At 39.3% G+C, this 19,150-nt stretch overlaps 1 protein-coding gene across 1 annotated transcript; it reads right to left on the reverse strand.

Moving 5' to 3' along the window:
* Positions 1-742: 742 nt before the first annotated feature.
* LOC118776793 (long-chain-fatty-acid--CoA ligase ACSBG2-like) lies at positions 743-14,324 on the reverse strand. The gene is made up of 12 exons (XM_036527360.1): positions 13,865-14,324; positions 13,304-13,392; positions 12,786-12,906; positions 12,559-12,639; positions 12,168-12,317; positions 8,030-8,197; positions 7,707-7,888; positions 5,659-5,892; positions 5,039-5,253; positions 4,123-4,262; positions 3,757-4,000; positions 743-1,324 (listed from the first exon to the last, which is right to left on the reverse strand). Exons 1-12 carry the CDS (start codon positions 14,180-14,182, stop codon positions 1,248-1,250), a joined length of 2,019 nt encoding a protein of 672 aa, XP_036383253.1. The 5' UTR covers positions 14,183-14,324; the 3' UTR covers positions 743-1,247.
* Between the last annotated feature and the right edge of the window lie 4,826 nt (positions 14,325-19,150).

Below are 19,150 nucleotides of genomic sequence, written 5' to 3' on the forward strand. Positions count from 1 at the left end.
CATGTTTTTTTTCCTGAGGATTAACTGTATGAAATTAAAAAAACAGGAAAACATGTTGGTATGTCTAGTAAATTTGTTGAGACACTTACTCTTACCTTTTTTGACTCTTTAATCGAAGGCAACAATGTGTAGGCAACAAAATGAAAGTGTTCCATTATAAATTATAATCCTGACCCAATGTATACCTCTTAGCTCAAGGCATTTACTGTTAATCAGAAGGACCTTTCAGGGGCTGGAAGCCAACAGCCCAGCTGTGATTTTAAAGATGGCATGGTTGTGCCTGCAGGCCTTGCTAAATAAGAAATCATCTCTGAAGTGCTTTTGGGAAGAAGTATATAATTTGATGAGTGCTAATAAGTAATCAGATATTAATTCGTTATAAAAGCTGTTGATTGTATGTAAAACTTAAAATCGGTTTTGTACATGTTACATGAGAAAGGTAAATGATACATTTTAAAGAACAGTCCTAAATGCCTTTTAAAGACTGAATGTAATAATTTTAATCAAATCCATATTAATACTTTTTAACAATTTAATCAATTTGATTACACATGTAAATTTCATTTACTGCAGAATACTTCTAAAGCCATAATTACAGTCACTCATGAATGGAATTAAATCATGTTTTCACAACAGTAAATCTATAGTCAACATGTTTACAACAAATTCCACAAGTTTCCAGGAATGCCCAAAACATTCCTAGAAAACGAAAAGGGTTACAAACAGTTGTGCTCACCCTGATTTCTCTGGTAAGACTGATAAGCACTGGCTGGGTACATCCAGATCATATATATGTTGCCATAAATGTCTCATTATTGGTCATTGTTACACTTCACAATACAGACAGAGCTTTGTCAAAGAATTATTGGATGCTACTACATCATGCAGCCATTAGACAGAAATTGTGGTATTTCCTCAAGATGCATGGCAAATGTAAAAAATACAGATATTTAATTCATTTAATATGGAGTTAATAAGTGATTATGATTTTGAATCTAACATAGCAAACCACAGCGAACTACTCCATAAAACACTAGGAGATCTTTTGATTGTCAAATGGTAATGATTAAACTTCCTATACACATAATTTAATTGCTGATGGAGATCAGTTATAACATGGAATGATTTTCCAATTATCTCATGAACTGTCTTGTGCAAAACTGTAGAAGTGAACAAAAGCAAGAAATACAGGAGTGCAGAAACAGCTTCTCATTATCCAGCACATCTTCTCCACTGGCCCGTGTGTGTTAATCTTCATAAAACTTGTTGATTATATCTTCATACATTTTGAGAACAACAGGCCTCTTCAGCTTCATAGTAGGGCCTGATCAGAGTAATAGAAACATATCGGTAAGCTCAACTTCAGACTTCCAAGTGGGGCTACCATTGCACAGATGCTGTATGCGGTGTTAATAAAAGTAAATGAACAAAATTTAAGCTTCTAAGTCTGACATTCATTTTCAAGAAAAATGACAGCAATTATGTACAGAAAATCATACAATGCAAGAGATCAGGATGTAGGTTAGGATTTACCACTGGTACTTTTACCTGCTATTTATCCTATACATACTGTATATGTTTCTTTTCCATGATTCTGGGCCATAAGAGTCAAGTGTATTTTGTTGCCTAAAACACTCAATAATGATTTCCTTGTTTCATTTCATTCAGTCTCCCACAGTTTAGCTAGCTGCCCCTTGTCCTCTTCCCTTTTGTTGTCTTCTGTGAGTCATATTATCCACATCTGTGCAAATCAATCTTTTATCACAACTCACAATATTAAGTGCAGTTGTACATTGGGACACATGGTGCTGTCAAATGCAGATATAAATAGTGTTTTGGTATTTTCAACACCAAGGGCCTGATTTCAATGCCAAAAAAGCACACAGCAAGGGGGTTCTCAAGATGACATTGGACCGCTGTGTCCTCCACAATATAGCCATGTGAAACAAGGCATTCGTTCACCACCAGATGAACGGGAATGAGAGGACCCTTTGTCCGAGTCTTTCCAGAGAACAGGGCTATGATTCAGGCTGTCATAGATGTGATGACATGATATACTGTATACACATCATGGGTTTATACATATTATATCTACATTTATTCATTTTCCAGATGCTTTTATCCAAAGCAACTTATACGTGAGGCAGAGTACAACACAAGCAAAAGCCATATAATGAGTCAACAATAGTAGAAGTGCTGCATGGCCAGGTTTCAATAGTTGGCCAGACAAGGTACAAGTTAGCTGGGAGAGACACAAGTGCATTAAACCATTAGATTAGATTTTTTTTTTTTTGAAAACAAAGTTTGAGATGTAAGAAATTGCTATAGGTGGTAGTGTTTAAGTTGTTCAGGTGAGCATGGAAGATGCTTCTTGAAGATAGTGAGGGGCAGTATGGATGAAGTGTGAAAGATCATTCCTCCTTCAGGGAACAACGGCGGAGAAAGTTGTGGATAGTGATGTTTTGCCACGATGCGGCGGGACCACCAGATGCAATTCGTTAACAGAGTGTAGTGGTCGGGTGGGAACATAGGCTTGTAGTAGTACATTCAGGTAGGTAGGTGCAGTTTTGTTGGTTGTTCTGAATGCAAGCATCAAGGCCTTGAACCTGATGTGGGCAGCTATTATATTACATATATGGGATTTTCAGGACATTTACTTATTTTCTCGATGTTGGGTGTTTCAGCATGTTTCATGAATCTGACATTACGTTTTCATGCACACTTTTCCCAAGAACAAAATACAATCATTTCTATGAACATTTTGAGGAATGTGTGTAGTATGCTTGAACTAATGGCAGTCTTACAGGGAGCAATGTTTATTTTTTTAAATAGGGCCAGGTAACATATGTTTTTAATTAACTCCAAAACCCCTTGTTTTATTTCAGGTATGTTCTACACTACTTGTAAGTAGTCTGTAGTGAAAATAAAACAGATTGTATGATTAAATTATACAGCTAATTGTTTAGAAAAGCTGTAAAATTCAGAAAGATCCAGATTCTACTGTCACATGCAAACCATTCATGCTGTGCTCAGCCTGTGCACACAATGGGCATTATTCATCAAAATTCCAGGAAAGAAGAAATTGATGAATTCCATAATGTTTGTCAATTCACATGAATAGTGAATCTGGACCAATGTTCTTTCCATCAGACACCTGTCTAATTAGACAACGGTTCAATCAACATTTGTGTCCTTTAAATGCTCTTGCTAAAATAAAAATCCATTAACTGGTCATGTGCTTGTGTTTTGCACTGATTGATAAATAATTGACAAACAAGTTGAACAGAGCCCATTTGTTCTGCTGCAGGCTGTCAGTCACTGTCAGCTAGTGACATGGCTGGGACTGAATCCTGCCTGTAGAGCTCATCTTTCACTCAAGACAAGCACCTCAATCACAGAGCTACTTTACTACCAGGTGTTGAAAGCACTTACCAACAGTTAGTAAAAGAGTTTGTGGCCTTCAGAGGGTTTCACAGTCAAATCATGCTCTAGGCATCTGCAATGTTTACTGGCTAGTCCAAATATTATCTAACTAGCCAATTAGCTACTGTAGCTATCCATGTGATCATTTTCTGTCATTATCTACCAATAGTGGTTATTTACAGACCCCATGCATTGTATTGAATTTTGTATATCAGTCTATGAGAGATAAAATTTCAAAATAATGTCAAGGTAGGACGTCCTGCACAGGCACAGGGCCTAAGTCCTAGACAGCTAAACTAGGGTGAGTGTTTGGAAACCCTTGTCTTCACTTACCAAGTTCTCCCCCTGATATGGAGAAGTCCCTCTCTAGTATGGCCCACTTCTGGATCTTCTGAGCATTGGAGGTTGCCCTAGTATTGACACGTTCTATGCCCTCCTGGATAGCCTGGTAAATGGCTGGCTCTTTCTTGGCAGTGATGTCTGAGACACGGATTGCTGTGACACCACGTCGCTGGCAAAAATCCACTGTGGCTGGGGTCAGCTCATGTGTTGGCTCTCCTGCATCATCAACATTACACTAAAAGAGGATAGGGGGTGGGGGGGGGGGGGGTCAAATTTTAAACATGGGTTCATCAGTCATGATCCCTTTAATGTTTGGCACAATTTGTTTTAGTTCAACAGCTGTTATTGTGGTCTTACTTTGAGTGTGAGTAGCATGGAGAGGAACTTCCTCTTGTCTCCCACCAGCATGGCATTGCTGATGATAGACACCTCTTCTTTCACTGCATCTTCAATGGGCACAGGAGGTATGTTCTCCCCACCAGCAGTGATGATCAGCTCTGCAGGAAAGAATTGCAACCATCTGACTCTGTAACATATCATATGTGGACACATGAAAAGTAATTTACGAATGCACACAAACATTTGGTGCCATCCATATTAATTCATACCACAGATAAATTGATAACCAAAAAATGCTATAACAAGAATGGATCTATTGGATTATTTCATTATATTGTTTAATCCAGAAAATAAGGATCACACTACAAACACCTCTGTTTTTAGTATTTTGTAAACCCTGCACTGGCAGGGATGTAGTGTTCTGTGTAGTAATGGGACATCTTAGGGGGGATTTTTACCATTAATTCAATGAGAATTGCTCTATGTCTTTTTAGATCTTTGGGTTTTCATTTGTAAACTGCTTAAATCAAAATTACAGAGGTTTTATAGAGTCTGGAGATTGGGATGGTCAGCTAAAAACCTTTATGCACGGGTTGTTAGTAAATGTAGATTAATTCCTTGTAACATTGTAATACTGTACTGTACATTTTCAGCAAAGTTTGTCCCTCTTGGCAGCAAGAACCAGGTTTTTGGCCAAAATATCCTGGTACATGCTGGAGTGCGTGATTCACCTCAAGAATTACCACAGAACTGAATGTTCTTCTTTGTGATCCACTCTCAATAAAAACTGTATGTTGTGAGCTTGTAGTAGGGCTGCTGTTCAGAAACCACTTGTAACCAAGGCCAATGTTCACCTATGCCTAACCTGGTGAAATAACGCTGTGTGACTCCTTAAAATGCAATGTAAGGACCATTGTTGTGAGCGGACTCCTACCCTTTATCCTGCCTGTAATAAACAGGAAGTCATTTATGTGTTTCCCCAGATCTCCAGAGTGTAGCCAGCCTTCCTGATCAAGTGCTTCCTCTGTCTTTTCTGGCATATTTAGGTAGCCCATGAAAACATGGCGACCCCAGAAGCATATCTCCCCATTCCCTTCTTCATCTATTTTGTCCAGCTTAGTTCTGCAACCAGTTACCACCTTGCCACAGCTGTGAAAGCACAAATGAGCAAGACCCAGAGAAACATGTCAGGTCCTTGATGTTAGAAAGAGTTATTATGATATATTATGGCAATCACACCACACTGATATATCTACCAATAATTCTGTAGTTTTTCCACTAAAGTAATACTTGATTGAATTTTGGAAATCAAATTTGGATGTTTTGCAGTTGGTCCTTGCATTCAACAACTATTCAGCATTAGTCATTATTTACAGAAAAAAAAATCTAAATTGTCTGCGACCACATTGTGTAAGATAAGAGAATAACGCTTGCTTAAATTTGCTGGTCAGAGTCAAGGATACACTGTAATGCTTTCATAAGACAAGCTCATACTAGTGTGTAGTTAATGTTACATACAAATATCTTATTTTTTTAAGTTACTGAGCAGCAGACCTCATGATGCGATAGGCACCCTGCCAGGAGATAGTGTGTGGTCCAGTGCTCTCACTCATTCCATACAGTTCATACAGGGGGATGTTGAGGCTCATGAAGTACTCCAGTGTGTCCTTGGTGATGGGGGCAGCTCCAGTAAAGCAGGCCTTGCAGCGATCCAGACCCAAAGCTAAACGCACCTTCTTGAAAACCAGGTTATTCGCCAATGTGTAACCCCAGGGTACTGTCAGATTGCTAAAGCCCAAAGAGAAAAAAGAACAATATTAGGTGAACCAACATGAGTTATTTTGAGTTTTAATGGCATTGTCAAACAGTCAGAAGGTGACAAATAAGGCTAAGTTAGACAATATTTTGGATATGGAATTTTCAATTCATTTTCAAGAAGTCAAAGGTAAAATCCACCAAAAATGGACTTTTTACAAATAATTATGGATTTACACTATATAGACTGAGTATACCATTAAATTTTTTTGAATTTTCCTGAACATATTCCAAGACTATTCCACAAAAATAATCATTGTCATTGTGCCCATAGATTTATTGACTAATAGCACAGTAATATATGGAAAATGAGATAGACAGGTAAGACCATCTTTAAAGTCTTCCCAAGAGTCGTCCCAAGAGCAACACTTTACACCATGACAATATGACCTACTGGGAGAATGACAATGTGTTTCAATGGGGCTGCAGCAATTGATTGCATCACATACACAAGCAAATGTGGACTTGAGCAGTACAGCATTTGCATTTGGCTGTGCTGCACTTCGACACTCGCAACTACATGTGACAAACTCCACAAAGGCTTCTGGAAAATGGAGTAACTCCAAACAGCCTGCAGGTAACTTGAGTCCTTAGTTCAGGCTGAAGTTGGAGCTGCAAGATCAATAATATCAGTACTCCCCTTGTCCAGCTGTGGGTTTGCAGCCAGACCTTTGACTTTTCACAAGTAGTTCACATAGTCTTCACAAGTAGTACATAGCCCAACAGCATCTCTGGTACAAGGTAACTTTTCTAGACTTCCCTTTCATCTCAAAAATAGCTGGAGCCTAGCATGGTAAACAGCTGACAGCTCAGTTGTGGTATCGAGGTGACACACAAACTTCCCATTTCCCCATCATGGCCAGTATCCTTGACAAAGTGTAAAGTTGTGAGAAAAAGTTGCTGTGGCATGACCTGAAGCAAGCTGTTCATGCAAGACATCCCAAAAAAATCAATGACGAAAAACAGTTCTGTAAGGAGGAATGGTCCAGAATCCCTCCTAGCCATTGTGCAGATCAGCAGTTACAGGAAACATTTGGTTGAGATTATTGTTGCTGAAGGAGGTTCCATCATTTACTAAATCTAAAGGGTCATATACTTTTTTCCAACCTAGCATGTGATTCTTTAAACCATGTGTTCAATGAAGACATCAAACAGTACAATTGTTTTGTGTTACCTGTATAATCAGATTGTGTTTATGTCTTATTGTGACTTGATGAAGATCAGACCACATTTTAGGACCAATTAATGCTGGAATGCAGGTAATTTCAAAGGGTTCACAAACATTTCTCCCAACTGTAGATGTTTTCAGCAGGTTTTCCACGATTGGTTGTGTCAACCTCTTGGATATCGCATGTATTGGGTAGCATTTCCATTGTTTCGCTGTACCAGAAATCCACAATTCAGAGGTTGTCATTGACAGAAAGTGTAACATAACATCTTTGTCTGTACTGATGACTAGCAATTGTTGCAAGATGTATTCAGAGTATCCACTCCTGTTACCAGTTGATATCGGTGGATATCAATGATTATTGGTTATCTGTAGAGACACTGTCAGTGACAGCCTCTGGAGTGTGAATGATGATATTGAAAGGCTGGTCCAGAAACATCCACATCTTGTTGAAGGTGTTGGTCATGATGGGCAGCATCAACCAATTTGAGCACTTTATGTGTCACTTCTAAAATATACATATAATAAAAAGTTGTTCACAAAAAACAACTTTTTATTATATGTTTTTTTCCCATATAAATTGATTTCTGAGGGCCCTATCAGCATGGATACCTCTTACCCATTCATGTGATTGTAGCCGGCTTGAAGGCCTATAGACTTGGCCCAAGCAGCTACTTTCTTCCTGACCATGGAGACCTTGGCTCCAGTTGCCTTCATACTTTCTTGCATCTTCTCCCAAACACGGGGCACACCTAAGAAGCTGGTTGGGCGCACTTCCCGCATTGTATTCACTAGGGACCCCTGAAACAACACATTGAAAGCCTATTCCATTCTGATCCATTCACAAGAAAACAGCTCAATTATCAAAAGCATCCAAACTGATTTAGGGGTAATTTTGAAAAATTCCAAGAGATTCATACAATTGTCTGAAAGGCAACTCACTTTCAACGCATCTGGTTCAGCAAAATATGTTGTCCCAGCAAACTTCATGCAGATCCACAGATCATTAACCTGGGCTGCCACATGACTGAGTGGTAAATAGCTTACTACTGCCTCTTCCCCCATCTTTAGCTGAGTCATCGTTCCTGCTGCATTGGAAATCCATGTTATCTGGTGAAAGAATTGGAGGTGCTGTCACTTTTTACCAAAACAATGATGGAAAGTTTATTTTGTAAAAGGTATTTTCCTCTGAAAGAAAACGTTACATTCTATAAAAATAGCTCCTCTAATTCATAGAATAATTTATGTAGCAGGCAGGACCTGGTAGGGCACTAGGACACAGCAGATACCACTTTTAGTGTCATGCTCATTTGACGTAGTCATTGCATTCCAAACCAGCCAAGCCAACGTTGGAGAGGGAAGCCGCGGTAGGTTTGAAATACTTTCTCTGGTCTTTTTGGTAGTGGTTACACTTTGATGTTAAGATGGGTTACTTTTGCAACTTCGTGCTTGTGTGTTGTTCATGTGCGATGTGTCCAGTGTGATATTTGGAAGTTTCAAACTGTGAGTACTCCCTATACCACATACTGAATAGTGCTGTCTGCTGTGAACATGCAATTCATTAGAATGTTTGTTTGGTAGGTTACCGAGTTTGTGTATGACTCCTCTTGTGCTTCAACGCGCAGAATACTAAAGAACAGCCTTTTTAGAGGTTATGGTGGTTCATTTCCTTATGTTGCATCTTTTATACTGTTTGCTGATGGCAAACCATTTGGTATCTCTGCTTAAAGTCTCTGGTTTGTTAAACACATTAGTGGCGGTACATGTCAGCTTCACTGGTCGTCAATGATATAACGTATCTTAGTTGGACTAACTTAATGCACTTTTACCCCTATTCCACCAAGGTAGTTCGAGGGCCAGTTCGGAGCTGGTACCTAATCTCTTACCAATTCTTTGTGCCAAAGAACCAGCTCTCTGCCAAGAAAACTGGTTAGAGACCGGCACCAACACTTTGCTGGTCTAGAACCAAGAACCGCTTACGTCAGGGGCGTAACACGTAACAAGCCAATTGATTTGTTAGCTTAACTAAGTTGACTACACCGCCATCTTCTTTTTCTTTTCCCGGGGAATTCTTCTTCAGTTATTGGGGCTCCAGCTGACTTATGGGATAGCGTAGTGTAGTACATTTGTACACACAAAATTTCAACGGTTGTAGTAGGTCATCCAGGTATCGTTCGACTACTATTAAATGCCTACTGAGTATTCAGACACGCTGTGGATTGTGATGTACTGCTTTTTGCGTACTATATAGTAAGACAGTATGAGTATTCGGATGCAGCCCTAGTCTGCCTAAAAAGAAGAAGAAAAACCAGTTTTATTTTTCAAATGTTTCGCCTTGTTGCCAGCCAGCTATGTATTTCTTAGCTGTTTAGCGAGCTACTAATCTCTCACATCAATGTTACATTCGTAACATTGTTACGTTCGACGTTCGTAACATTGATGTGAGAAATTAGTAGCTATGCTTGCTTGGGTAATGTTAGCTGACCAACAGCTAGCTTGCCAGCTACCGTAACCTTGGTAACAGTAGCTAACGTTAGCATGCTACTTTCTAACATTGCCATTGACTCACCAAACAACATCACTTAACATTTGGCTTCACAAAAGGCTAACATTGTATAAAGTGTAGTGGACAGGTTTGTTTTTTAAAGCACTGTTCTCTTGTTTTTGTTGTTGTTGTTTGTTCCCACTATCGGTGGAGACGTATACAGTGACGTAATGACGTGGCTATCTAGCCCATGGAAAAGCAAACCGGTTCTTAGAAGGTTCGCAAGTTGAACCAACTCCAAACTGGCACCAGCCCAGAACTAGCACCTAGTTCGCGTTGGTGGAAAGGGGGTATTTGTCTATTGAGTATATGCCTAGCGGTTTCTTTATTATTTAAAGGAATGCCAATTACAGGCCCGGTGCCAGGAAGAAGTGACTGAGGGTGCAGGAAAAAATGGCAAGGGGACAAAAATTTTTATATAGTAAAACAGTACGTTATTGTCCTGCTATGCCTATTTCTGCATTTTTTCATCCTGCGGGTGGCAATAGTGGAGTTTTGAATAGCTTTTGAATCTATACTAATGTGATACTGCTCAACGACCTTCTACTCTCCTGTGACAATGGCTGTATCTCTCTTCTTGTGCTGCTAGACCTAAGTGCAGCCTTTGATACCATCGATCATTGTATCCTCCTTGACCGCCTCAAAAACCTGGTTGGCATAAGTAGACAGGCCCTATCTTGGTTTAGGTCTTATCTATCAGAATGATATCAGTTTGTCTCCATCAACTACGAATCCTCCGCTCGTTCCAGAGTAAGATATGGTATACCTCAAGGATCTGTGCTTGGACCTCTGCTCTTCTCATTATACATGTTGCCTATTGGCGATATCATCCGTAAACATGACATTAATTTCCACTGTTACGCGGATGACACTCAGTTATACATATCAGTCAAACCCGATGTCCCTCTGAATATTTCAAACATGGAGGCCTGCCTAACAGATGTAGAGAATTGGATGGCCCGAAACTTTCTCCTCCTTAACCCGGAAATATTGGTCATAGGCCAAAATTCAATCAGGAGCAAACTCACACATTTTACACTCGACCTTGATGGTGTCTTCCTTGCCCCGAGTGCAGTCATCAAAGACCTTGGTGTTGTTATTGATCCCAAGCTCTGCTTTGAAACTAACATAACATAACTAACACCTCTAGGACTGCCTTCTTCCATCTGAGAAATATTGCTAAAATCAGGAAATCGTATCAATTAACGACGCTGAAAAACTTATCCACGCCTTTGTAACATCCAGATTAGACTACTGTAATGCCCTCTTGTCAGGATGTGCAAACGTCTCATTAAAACCCCTTAGCTGCTGCAAAATGCAGCTGCTCGAATCTTAACTAAAACTAAACGCTTTGAGCACATCACCCCAGTTCTGGCTTCTCTCCGTTAGCTACCTATTAAATACCGGATCGTTTTTAAAATACTCTTACTCACATTTAAGGCTTTAAATGGGCTTGCCCCCCCTATCTTAAGGACCTTCTTCACCCATATCTTCCGCAGAGAAACCCTTCACTCCCAAAATGCCGGGCTTCTCACCATTCCAAGAGTGGGCAAAACTACTATAGGCGGTAGAGCCCCTCTCCTGTGGAACAGCTTAGCCTCCGAGATTCGGGGAGCAGACTCTCTCTCCACCTTTAAGTCTAGGCTCAAAACATATCTATATAGTAAATCCTTCAGCTGAGGGACATGGCCTGGTGCTGGCGTGGATCATAGAGTCTCTGGTGGACTAAGTGGTCATTGCTTTCATGGACCCTGTGTCGTGATCTGGTGTTGACTGTTGACTTAGGGTCGCCCTCATGACTATGCCGGTCCCTTGCCTCCCGTCCCCTAGGTATGCTGCCATAATGTTAGCCTGTCGGGGTTTTTCCTTGTTGCACACCTTTTTCTCTGCCCCTCCTCTCCTGCCTCTCTGCTCTACATCCTTGCCATTCTTATCATCCACTAACCACTGTTTTCTGTTTGCTTCCTATCCCTGCTCCGGGCTCCTGTCCGGAGCTGTAGCCCAAGTGTCTCATCCTGTTTTCCAGTCCTGCTACCTCGCTGCCCTGCCCATCAAACCCAACTGTGTTCCAAGAACTGGACATCCTAGGAGACATTCTTATAATCACTGTGCTGTCAACTACTATTGTCTGTCAATCGTAAATGTCTTAAAGTACATTGCATAACTTGTCTCTAACTCTATCTGCCCAGTGCCGGCCAGAAGCAGATGGGCCCCCCCTATGAGCCCGGTTCTGCTCAAGGTTTCTTCCTGATAGGGAGTTTCTCCTTGCCACTGTTGCCTTAGGCTTGCTCTCAGGGGGTCTCAGGCCTGGGAACAATGTAAAGCTGCTTTGTGACAAATTGTGTCGTAAAAAGCGCTATGCAAATAAAAATGAATTGAATTGATGAGTTCTATAGTAAGCCAGGTGAAATTAGTGAATGTATTCATTCAGTCAGTCAATATAGATGCATTTCTTGGGAAGGGACATTGTCATGACATTTCTGTGCAAACCTCAACATACTTCAGTTCTGCATTTGACAGAATTGACCAACTCACATTGTCATGGCTCAACATGACCCCCTTGGGGTTTCCTGTGGTTCCGGAAGTGTAGATAAGAGTACAGCACTCATTTGCTTTCTGACTCAAGATGATACTGTCCAAGACCTCACAGGACACATCCTCACCGACTTTAAGAAATTCCTCCCACTGTTTAGAAAAAGAATTGCAACAGAACGATAATGAATGAAAGCCAGTTTATATCTGTAGTGAAAAGAGAAATCTGGAAAATGTATGTGGAAAAAACAGAAACACTGTCATATCTCCTGATTTGACAAATTTCACAGTGGAATAGGAGCAGTGGAACCATTCCAATCCAGATAGATGGAATGGCTGAGCAAGAGGCTGATGTAATGTTTCCTAAAAGTAACATTCTTTCCCATAAGCTTACCGTGTACAAATTTGGCAGTTTTTGTTCCAGTTCATCCTTGTACTGAACAATAGCTTTCAAGTGTGGCAGCTGATCCTTAATCTGTAATGCAAGGGAAGACTGAATTAGAAAATCCTGCTGTTAGATCCTGAAGTATTTGCAGATACAAGTGTACATATTTCTTTATACTGTGGTTCATGAAATTGAGAGTAAAAGTTGAATTTAGAATGGCTTTTCTGACCACTCACCTTTAAGATCTTTATGAGTTGTTTGTGATTCTCCACCACCAGAATATTAGCTTCACAGTTATTTGCCACATACTGACATGCCTCTGAGGAGTTGGTTGCATAAATACCTGTTGCTAGGCCCCTACAGCACAATGGCAAACATGTTAAAAGAAGTGGAATTTGAAGAATTTTCATTAAGAAATTCAAGTAAGCACCCCAGCACTACAAATGCTATAATATGTCCATTATATGTCCAAGAATGTTGTTATACTCTCTTAGGTATGCTCATATGATAAATGCTGTACCATTACAGTTAGGCCCATGTTGCACCTCTACCAAGATATACTGTAGAAATATGCATATATGTTCATGCTTAACTTAAATCCATGCATGTTCCAAATGAAATAGCAATTTTCCAGTTGTTTACTAAATGTATATTCACATTAAATACCCAACACATGGAATTGCAACCAATTCTATACAAAATTTCACATAATATGTATATTGAAAATAACTTTGTGAAAATGTGGAGGCTTTACCCTGCCATAATGCACCCTATGTCTGCAATGAACCACTCTGGGGAATTAAAGCCTAGAATACCAATGCCATGGTAACGTTCTAGTCCGAGCTGCAAAGAGAAAAAAAGAGCATGCAACATGTTGCCATCAGCCATGTTTGACCTACATGATGCTTTGAAACCAGCTCCACTACTGTTGTTCTTGACATGGGTAAGAAACTGGATATGTAACAAGAAGCTTAACCTGAAACACACCCAGGTATTAGCTTTCTGCAATATACTGCCCTTTGATAAAAAGTGAGTATCATGGAGACCAGTGAAAGATCAATGGAATTCACAATCTACTTTTTCACCCTTCTTTTGACTGTTCAGTCTGATTTTACGGAAAGACATTTCCTATTTCACATGTATATGTACAAATGCAGAACATGAAAAAAAATGAAATAATCAAAATGATCTTTCATGTAAATCAAAGAATCCTTGTTTAACCATCATATGCATAATACACATTTCCTCTCAGACTAAAATATGAAAATGAATAAAAAGAATCCCAGAATTACAAGATGTTAATCTTATAACTGACCTTAAGGAAGCTCTTAGCTGCTGCTCTGCACTGCTGGAAATATTCCTTGTATGTCAGTGTCACCCAGATGCCATCCTTTTTGCTTGCCAATGCCGGTAAGTCTCCATAATTCATCACTGTCTCCTGGAACATCTGACAGATGGTCAAAGGGGTCTCAGAGCCAGGGCCTGACTCGGAAATTCTCAGCTTGACAGCCTGGTCTCTCATACTGCTCCATAGTTTCTCCGCAGGGGCAAGTTTGACTTCAGCTTTCACTGGCTCAATTGGAATTGCATTCTCTTTGGAAGAATCACAACACGGGCAACATCGGCACGCCATGAGTCACAATATCATGTATACTCCTTAAAATGTATTTACTCCTGAACATACAAAGACACACTTGTCAGAACGTCTGTGTGACAGGCTCTTCCATCTCTAGTCTGACATCCATCCTGCTTTCTCTCTACCCAAGAGTCACACCTCACACAGACACAGAAGTAAGGTAGGATTTTCTTCTACAGAGCTATATCAGGTTACAACAGAAGCAGGCAATGGAATGGAATGGAATGTCACCCACATCAGGTGTTTCCACTGTTAAACTGGTTTTGACAAGGGAATTTACGCCATTATGTTGCCAAAAATGTAAACAGAAAGTATAAAACAAAATTATTTTGCTCCTTTGCTCACGTCAGTAATCAGATTTAAGAGGTAATGATGTCAATTAAATTCCGGATGTTTGAGCTGACATTCACCAAAGCTAAAATACACTAGAAAAGAGCATAGTTCTATATTTATACAATGACATATTTCGATTGGTTAAAGCCCATTCTTTATATTTTAAAACAACTACATCAACAGCAATTAACTTTCAACATCTTTTAGGTGCTGTTAGGAGTGATAGACTATGATCGTTTGCATTAGGAATCTGTTTATAAATGTTTCTTTTCATTCAGAGGGATGAAAAATCAGACATGTCAAAGTTGGAACTATGATGTAGAACAGAAAAAGTATCTAGTGTCATTAGCCAATTTATACTTAGTGTCATGAAGTTATTTACTCAATTCTCACAAAAAGAGTTTCCACTTAAGTTTTCTTGGAGTCTTCTTGTTGAAATGAATGATGAAGTGAAAAGAAAACCAGAACCAATGCTTATAAAGCTACCACAAGGCAGACAGCTTTAACATAAACTTGTTTGTATGGAATACAAAGTCTACCCAATCACCATATAAGATACTGTTTATGTACAAAATGAGATATGAGAAATACAGATCACTGAAGGTGGTTCAGTTATTTTCTTGAAAAAAATGGGACAGCCAAAACAACAAAGCAAAATCTACTTTGTGTCGGATTGGCTGATTCCTCTTTATTTGGGGAATCAGCCAATTCCCCCTGTGTGTTTAGGTCATTGCCCATTATGAAATTTGGGAACAGTAGGCCATTTCAGTTGTGCAATTATAAATGCCCTTTTACTTTTAGTGATCATTGAATAGCATTCAAATAATATAATGTAGCAATTGCCTTTCAGATTACTCTGTTGTCTGCATTCTGAGAAACACTGCAAATAGATTTGCATTTAAATGCTGTGGGTATATGTGAGAGCTCTGCAGTAAGCAGTTGCTTTACCTTTCAGTCCACTTGCTCCCGGTGATCTGGGTGGCTTTTGTGGGGCCTTGGATGTATCTGAAGCACTTTCCTTGACAGAACATTTTGATGACATCTGGTTGACATTCCTTTTTGCTTTTAGTTCTGGCACAACAATGTTTTTTTTCTCTGTGTTATGTAGTTGGAGGTTAGAAGATGGTCTGAAGTTAGTTAGGTTCGGCCTGGTTTGGTTGGGTAGACTGAACTCTTTCTGTGGGCACTGCACTTCCAAAGTGTTTGCCCATCTCTCAAGGCCAGAGTTACCTTCTCTAGTGTGCCCATTCTTTTCCATGAATGTGTTTTCATCATTCACTCTCAGCCCTATGCAACCGCTCTGACCCTCTTCAAGGGAGATGTAATCTCCAACATTGATAAAGGGGTATGAATTGTCATTCTTCTTGCCTTTTGAATCTTGGAATGATTCTGTGATCTGAGACTTTCCTTGGATTTCTTTTCCAGGAGGAGAGACGCGCATGAAACTTTTGTGAAACAGAAAAGAAACAACTCTTGGATGACAGCTTATGAATTCTTTTAGCACTTGTCAAAATGCATACACTGAATGAGGATAATATGTAAATAGTATTCACATAATGTTTTTCTGCCAGATAATTTTCTATCATGTAAAACAGTCTGTATATGTTGTAATTAATCTTAAATGCATCAAAAAAATTCCAAAAACACAGCCCTATTGATAAAACTGTAAAACTCACAAAAAAGACCACAGTACAAATCTTTCACAGTTGTACTTCTCTCCTGACAGGGAAACATGAATAGGAAAGTTTGACAGAGTTGAAGTGCATGCACAGTACCTGTCTGAAATTTCCTCCATGACATGCAATCCATTGTGAGAGATTGCTTCTTCAGTAGGAATCTCAACTCTATTCATAGACATCTTGCAGTCACTACACAGAGGGAACACTCAAAGCTCAATATGAGGTTAAATGAAAGCACATCGGCGCTTGTGCTAATCAATGTCTTCTTAATGCTTAACAGCAGTAAAGAGGAACTATTTCACTGACACTGATATCATTTTTCAACCAAAATTATGTTAGGAACATGCATTAACTGCAGAAGGATAAATACTTCTAGAAATTACGTTTTCAAGCTATTGCAAAATGACAACTGAAATAATTTCTCAAATGCCTTTAAAAGAAGTGAAACACCAATCAAATGTTGAACAAGACAGCTGTTCATCATAAATACCTTGAAATACTGAAAATCCTATTAGAGACACAAATGATCCTTGAATCCTCTCACTGTCTAAATTAAATGCATAGACCAATTCCAAAAGCCTTCCAATTTAGAAGTGTTCACTTGTTAATGGTTTCCACTTGTGCAGTGCTATTGATTTTGAAACAAGATGGTCTTGCTGGGTCCTTATATAAACCCCATTCACAGGGTATTACAACATGACTATTTCAACAAACATTACTGCCAAGGGTTGCTTCAGTGTGACTTATGACAAGACAAACGTGACGAAATTTAGAGCTGAGGGTATGCACATAAATGAAATATCAGCAGATGTGGTCTTAACCTTTAATACATTTTAATACACACCCACTAAGAATACAAATCAAATCATGGAGGTATGGAAGACAAGTGTGTCTGCAGGAGGTATGGTTTCAGACAGACTTTACATTCAGATAAAAGCAGCAGTGTTGCATTTTAGAATATTTTTTTTAGTTTGCTATACTTAAAGAACTGCAATACCAATCAAACCATTTTGGCTCAAGATGTAGGATATTCCATTACATGGCCTGCATTTCACAGACACCCTTATCCAGAGAACCCAGCAGAACAGAACATAACTAACACCATGACAGGGTTTATGATGATACTCTTTGACATTATGAGCCCTGTTTGGTATGGGGCCCTACATGTAAGGCACAAAGCAGCTTTAAGTGACACTCTACTGTATCTAAGTGTTTATCTAAGTGTTTTAGAAACTCATATGTAAAATCAGATATTTTCCTGCTTTGACTTTTGTTATATATTTGTTGATATTGTTTCTTAACTCAGTTTTACTGCATGCATGATGTAGCCAGCAATCGGATACCAGACCTGGATCAAATATGTATTTCAGATATTTTATCACATTTCATATTTCTTATGCTTTGATTTGATGTATTAAAAAAAAACACTGACAAGTGCAAGTATTTGATGATTTGATGTATTTGGATTTGATTATATATTTATTTTTGAAATTTCCGCTGAAATATTTCAAAATTTTGAAACTATAATTAAAAAGTAGCATAACTCTAGCATATCTATATCATATTGTATATTCTGGCTCCCCATGGACAGCATCACTACCAATTCTATTTTCTTGACTGGTAGATCATTGGGTTGCTCACCCTCTGCTGTGTTAGTGAACTTTGTAGTGAGGTCACTGACATGAGTAGTGAAAGTAGCCTTCCCAGTGTTATTTACACCAAACTAATCTGAAGTGTGGGTCTAAAACTGAAGCCTTGTACCTTGGTTAAACAGACGCTTTACTGCATGGAATGATGTAGCTGAATGTAACATTATTAAGTATTAGAACCTTGCATCCAATCTGTGGCTATCTTGAAGGGAGTAAGGACAACCACAGTTTCACTAAGCACATTCCTCTGATGAATAGATAGCTTGTTGACTGAAAACTGGTTTGACTTTGTTTCATGAGCCTCAAGAACAGAGAGAATCATTTTGAGCTGGGAATTCCATAGGCTTATGCATCACATTTGTTTTGTTTTGTAGCCTGCTATGTTGATTTGTCAGTATTTATTAATAAGGACTTTATTCACGTTAAAAGGAAATGTGATGCCAACATTAAATAAATCACAGCCTACGTAAAATTGCAGTTGTGATAAGAACTGCGATACATTGTGCGCACTTAAAATATGCTACTGTTAAAAATGTAAATATAAAATTATATTCCAGGTAGATGAGCAAAATACTATTTAATATTATTTTTAATTCCTATAATAATGTCACGGAAGCGCTCTGATTCCTTTTGCATCGCCACAGTCAATAGCGGATGTAGCCCAAGCCTGCTATACTGCGAACTAGCGACTCTGGCAACACGTAGTCACCAGGTCTTCATAGTCAGTGAATCTTTGGAGTCTGAACGAACTGGTGAACTGAGGACTCGATCACAGTTCCTTTGAGTCCGAACGAACTGGTGAACTTGCATTGTCCCACGTCGTCAGCTGTGTCGAGATGGCCGGTGGGGGGCAGCTTCGAGTATTTTAGCATTTCAGCCATTGGCTAGTTGTTGTCATGATCGTACTGCTGATACAGTTTTGTGATAGGCTGCTTCGTGGACAGACCACATATCTAATATCCACTGGAAGGAGAGTTATAGCTGCTATGCCAGCTAATTAGCACCCATGTTTACAAAGAGGAAGGAACGAATCTTTTAGACTAAGGATTCAGTACACTCAGTTCACCTCAAAGATTCGTTCAAAAGGATTCGTTCATTCACGAACTGCACATCACTAGTTGGCACCACCAGCAGAGATTTACGTCAGCTGACGTGCTGTCTCTTTGAATTGCCTGAGTCTGACATGCTGTAGTAGAGCTTAGGCTACATTTTTTACTTGGCCCACATGTGTACTGCCGGTGTTAAACGTAGGCCTATCCACAGCTTCCTAGCATTGTTCGAAGATTTTTTTTTTCCGACCCATT

Source organism: Megalops cyprinoides, chromosome 4, assembly GCF_013368585.1.
Source record: "Megalops cyprinoides isolate fMegCyp1 chromosome 4, fMegCyp1.pri, whole genome shotgun sequence".
In the NCBI taxonomy this organism is placed as follows: domain Eukaryota; kingdom Metazoa; phylum Chordata; class Actinopteri; order Elopiformes; family Megalopidae; genus Megalops; species Megalops cyprinoides.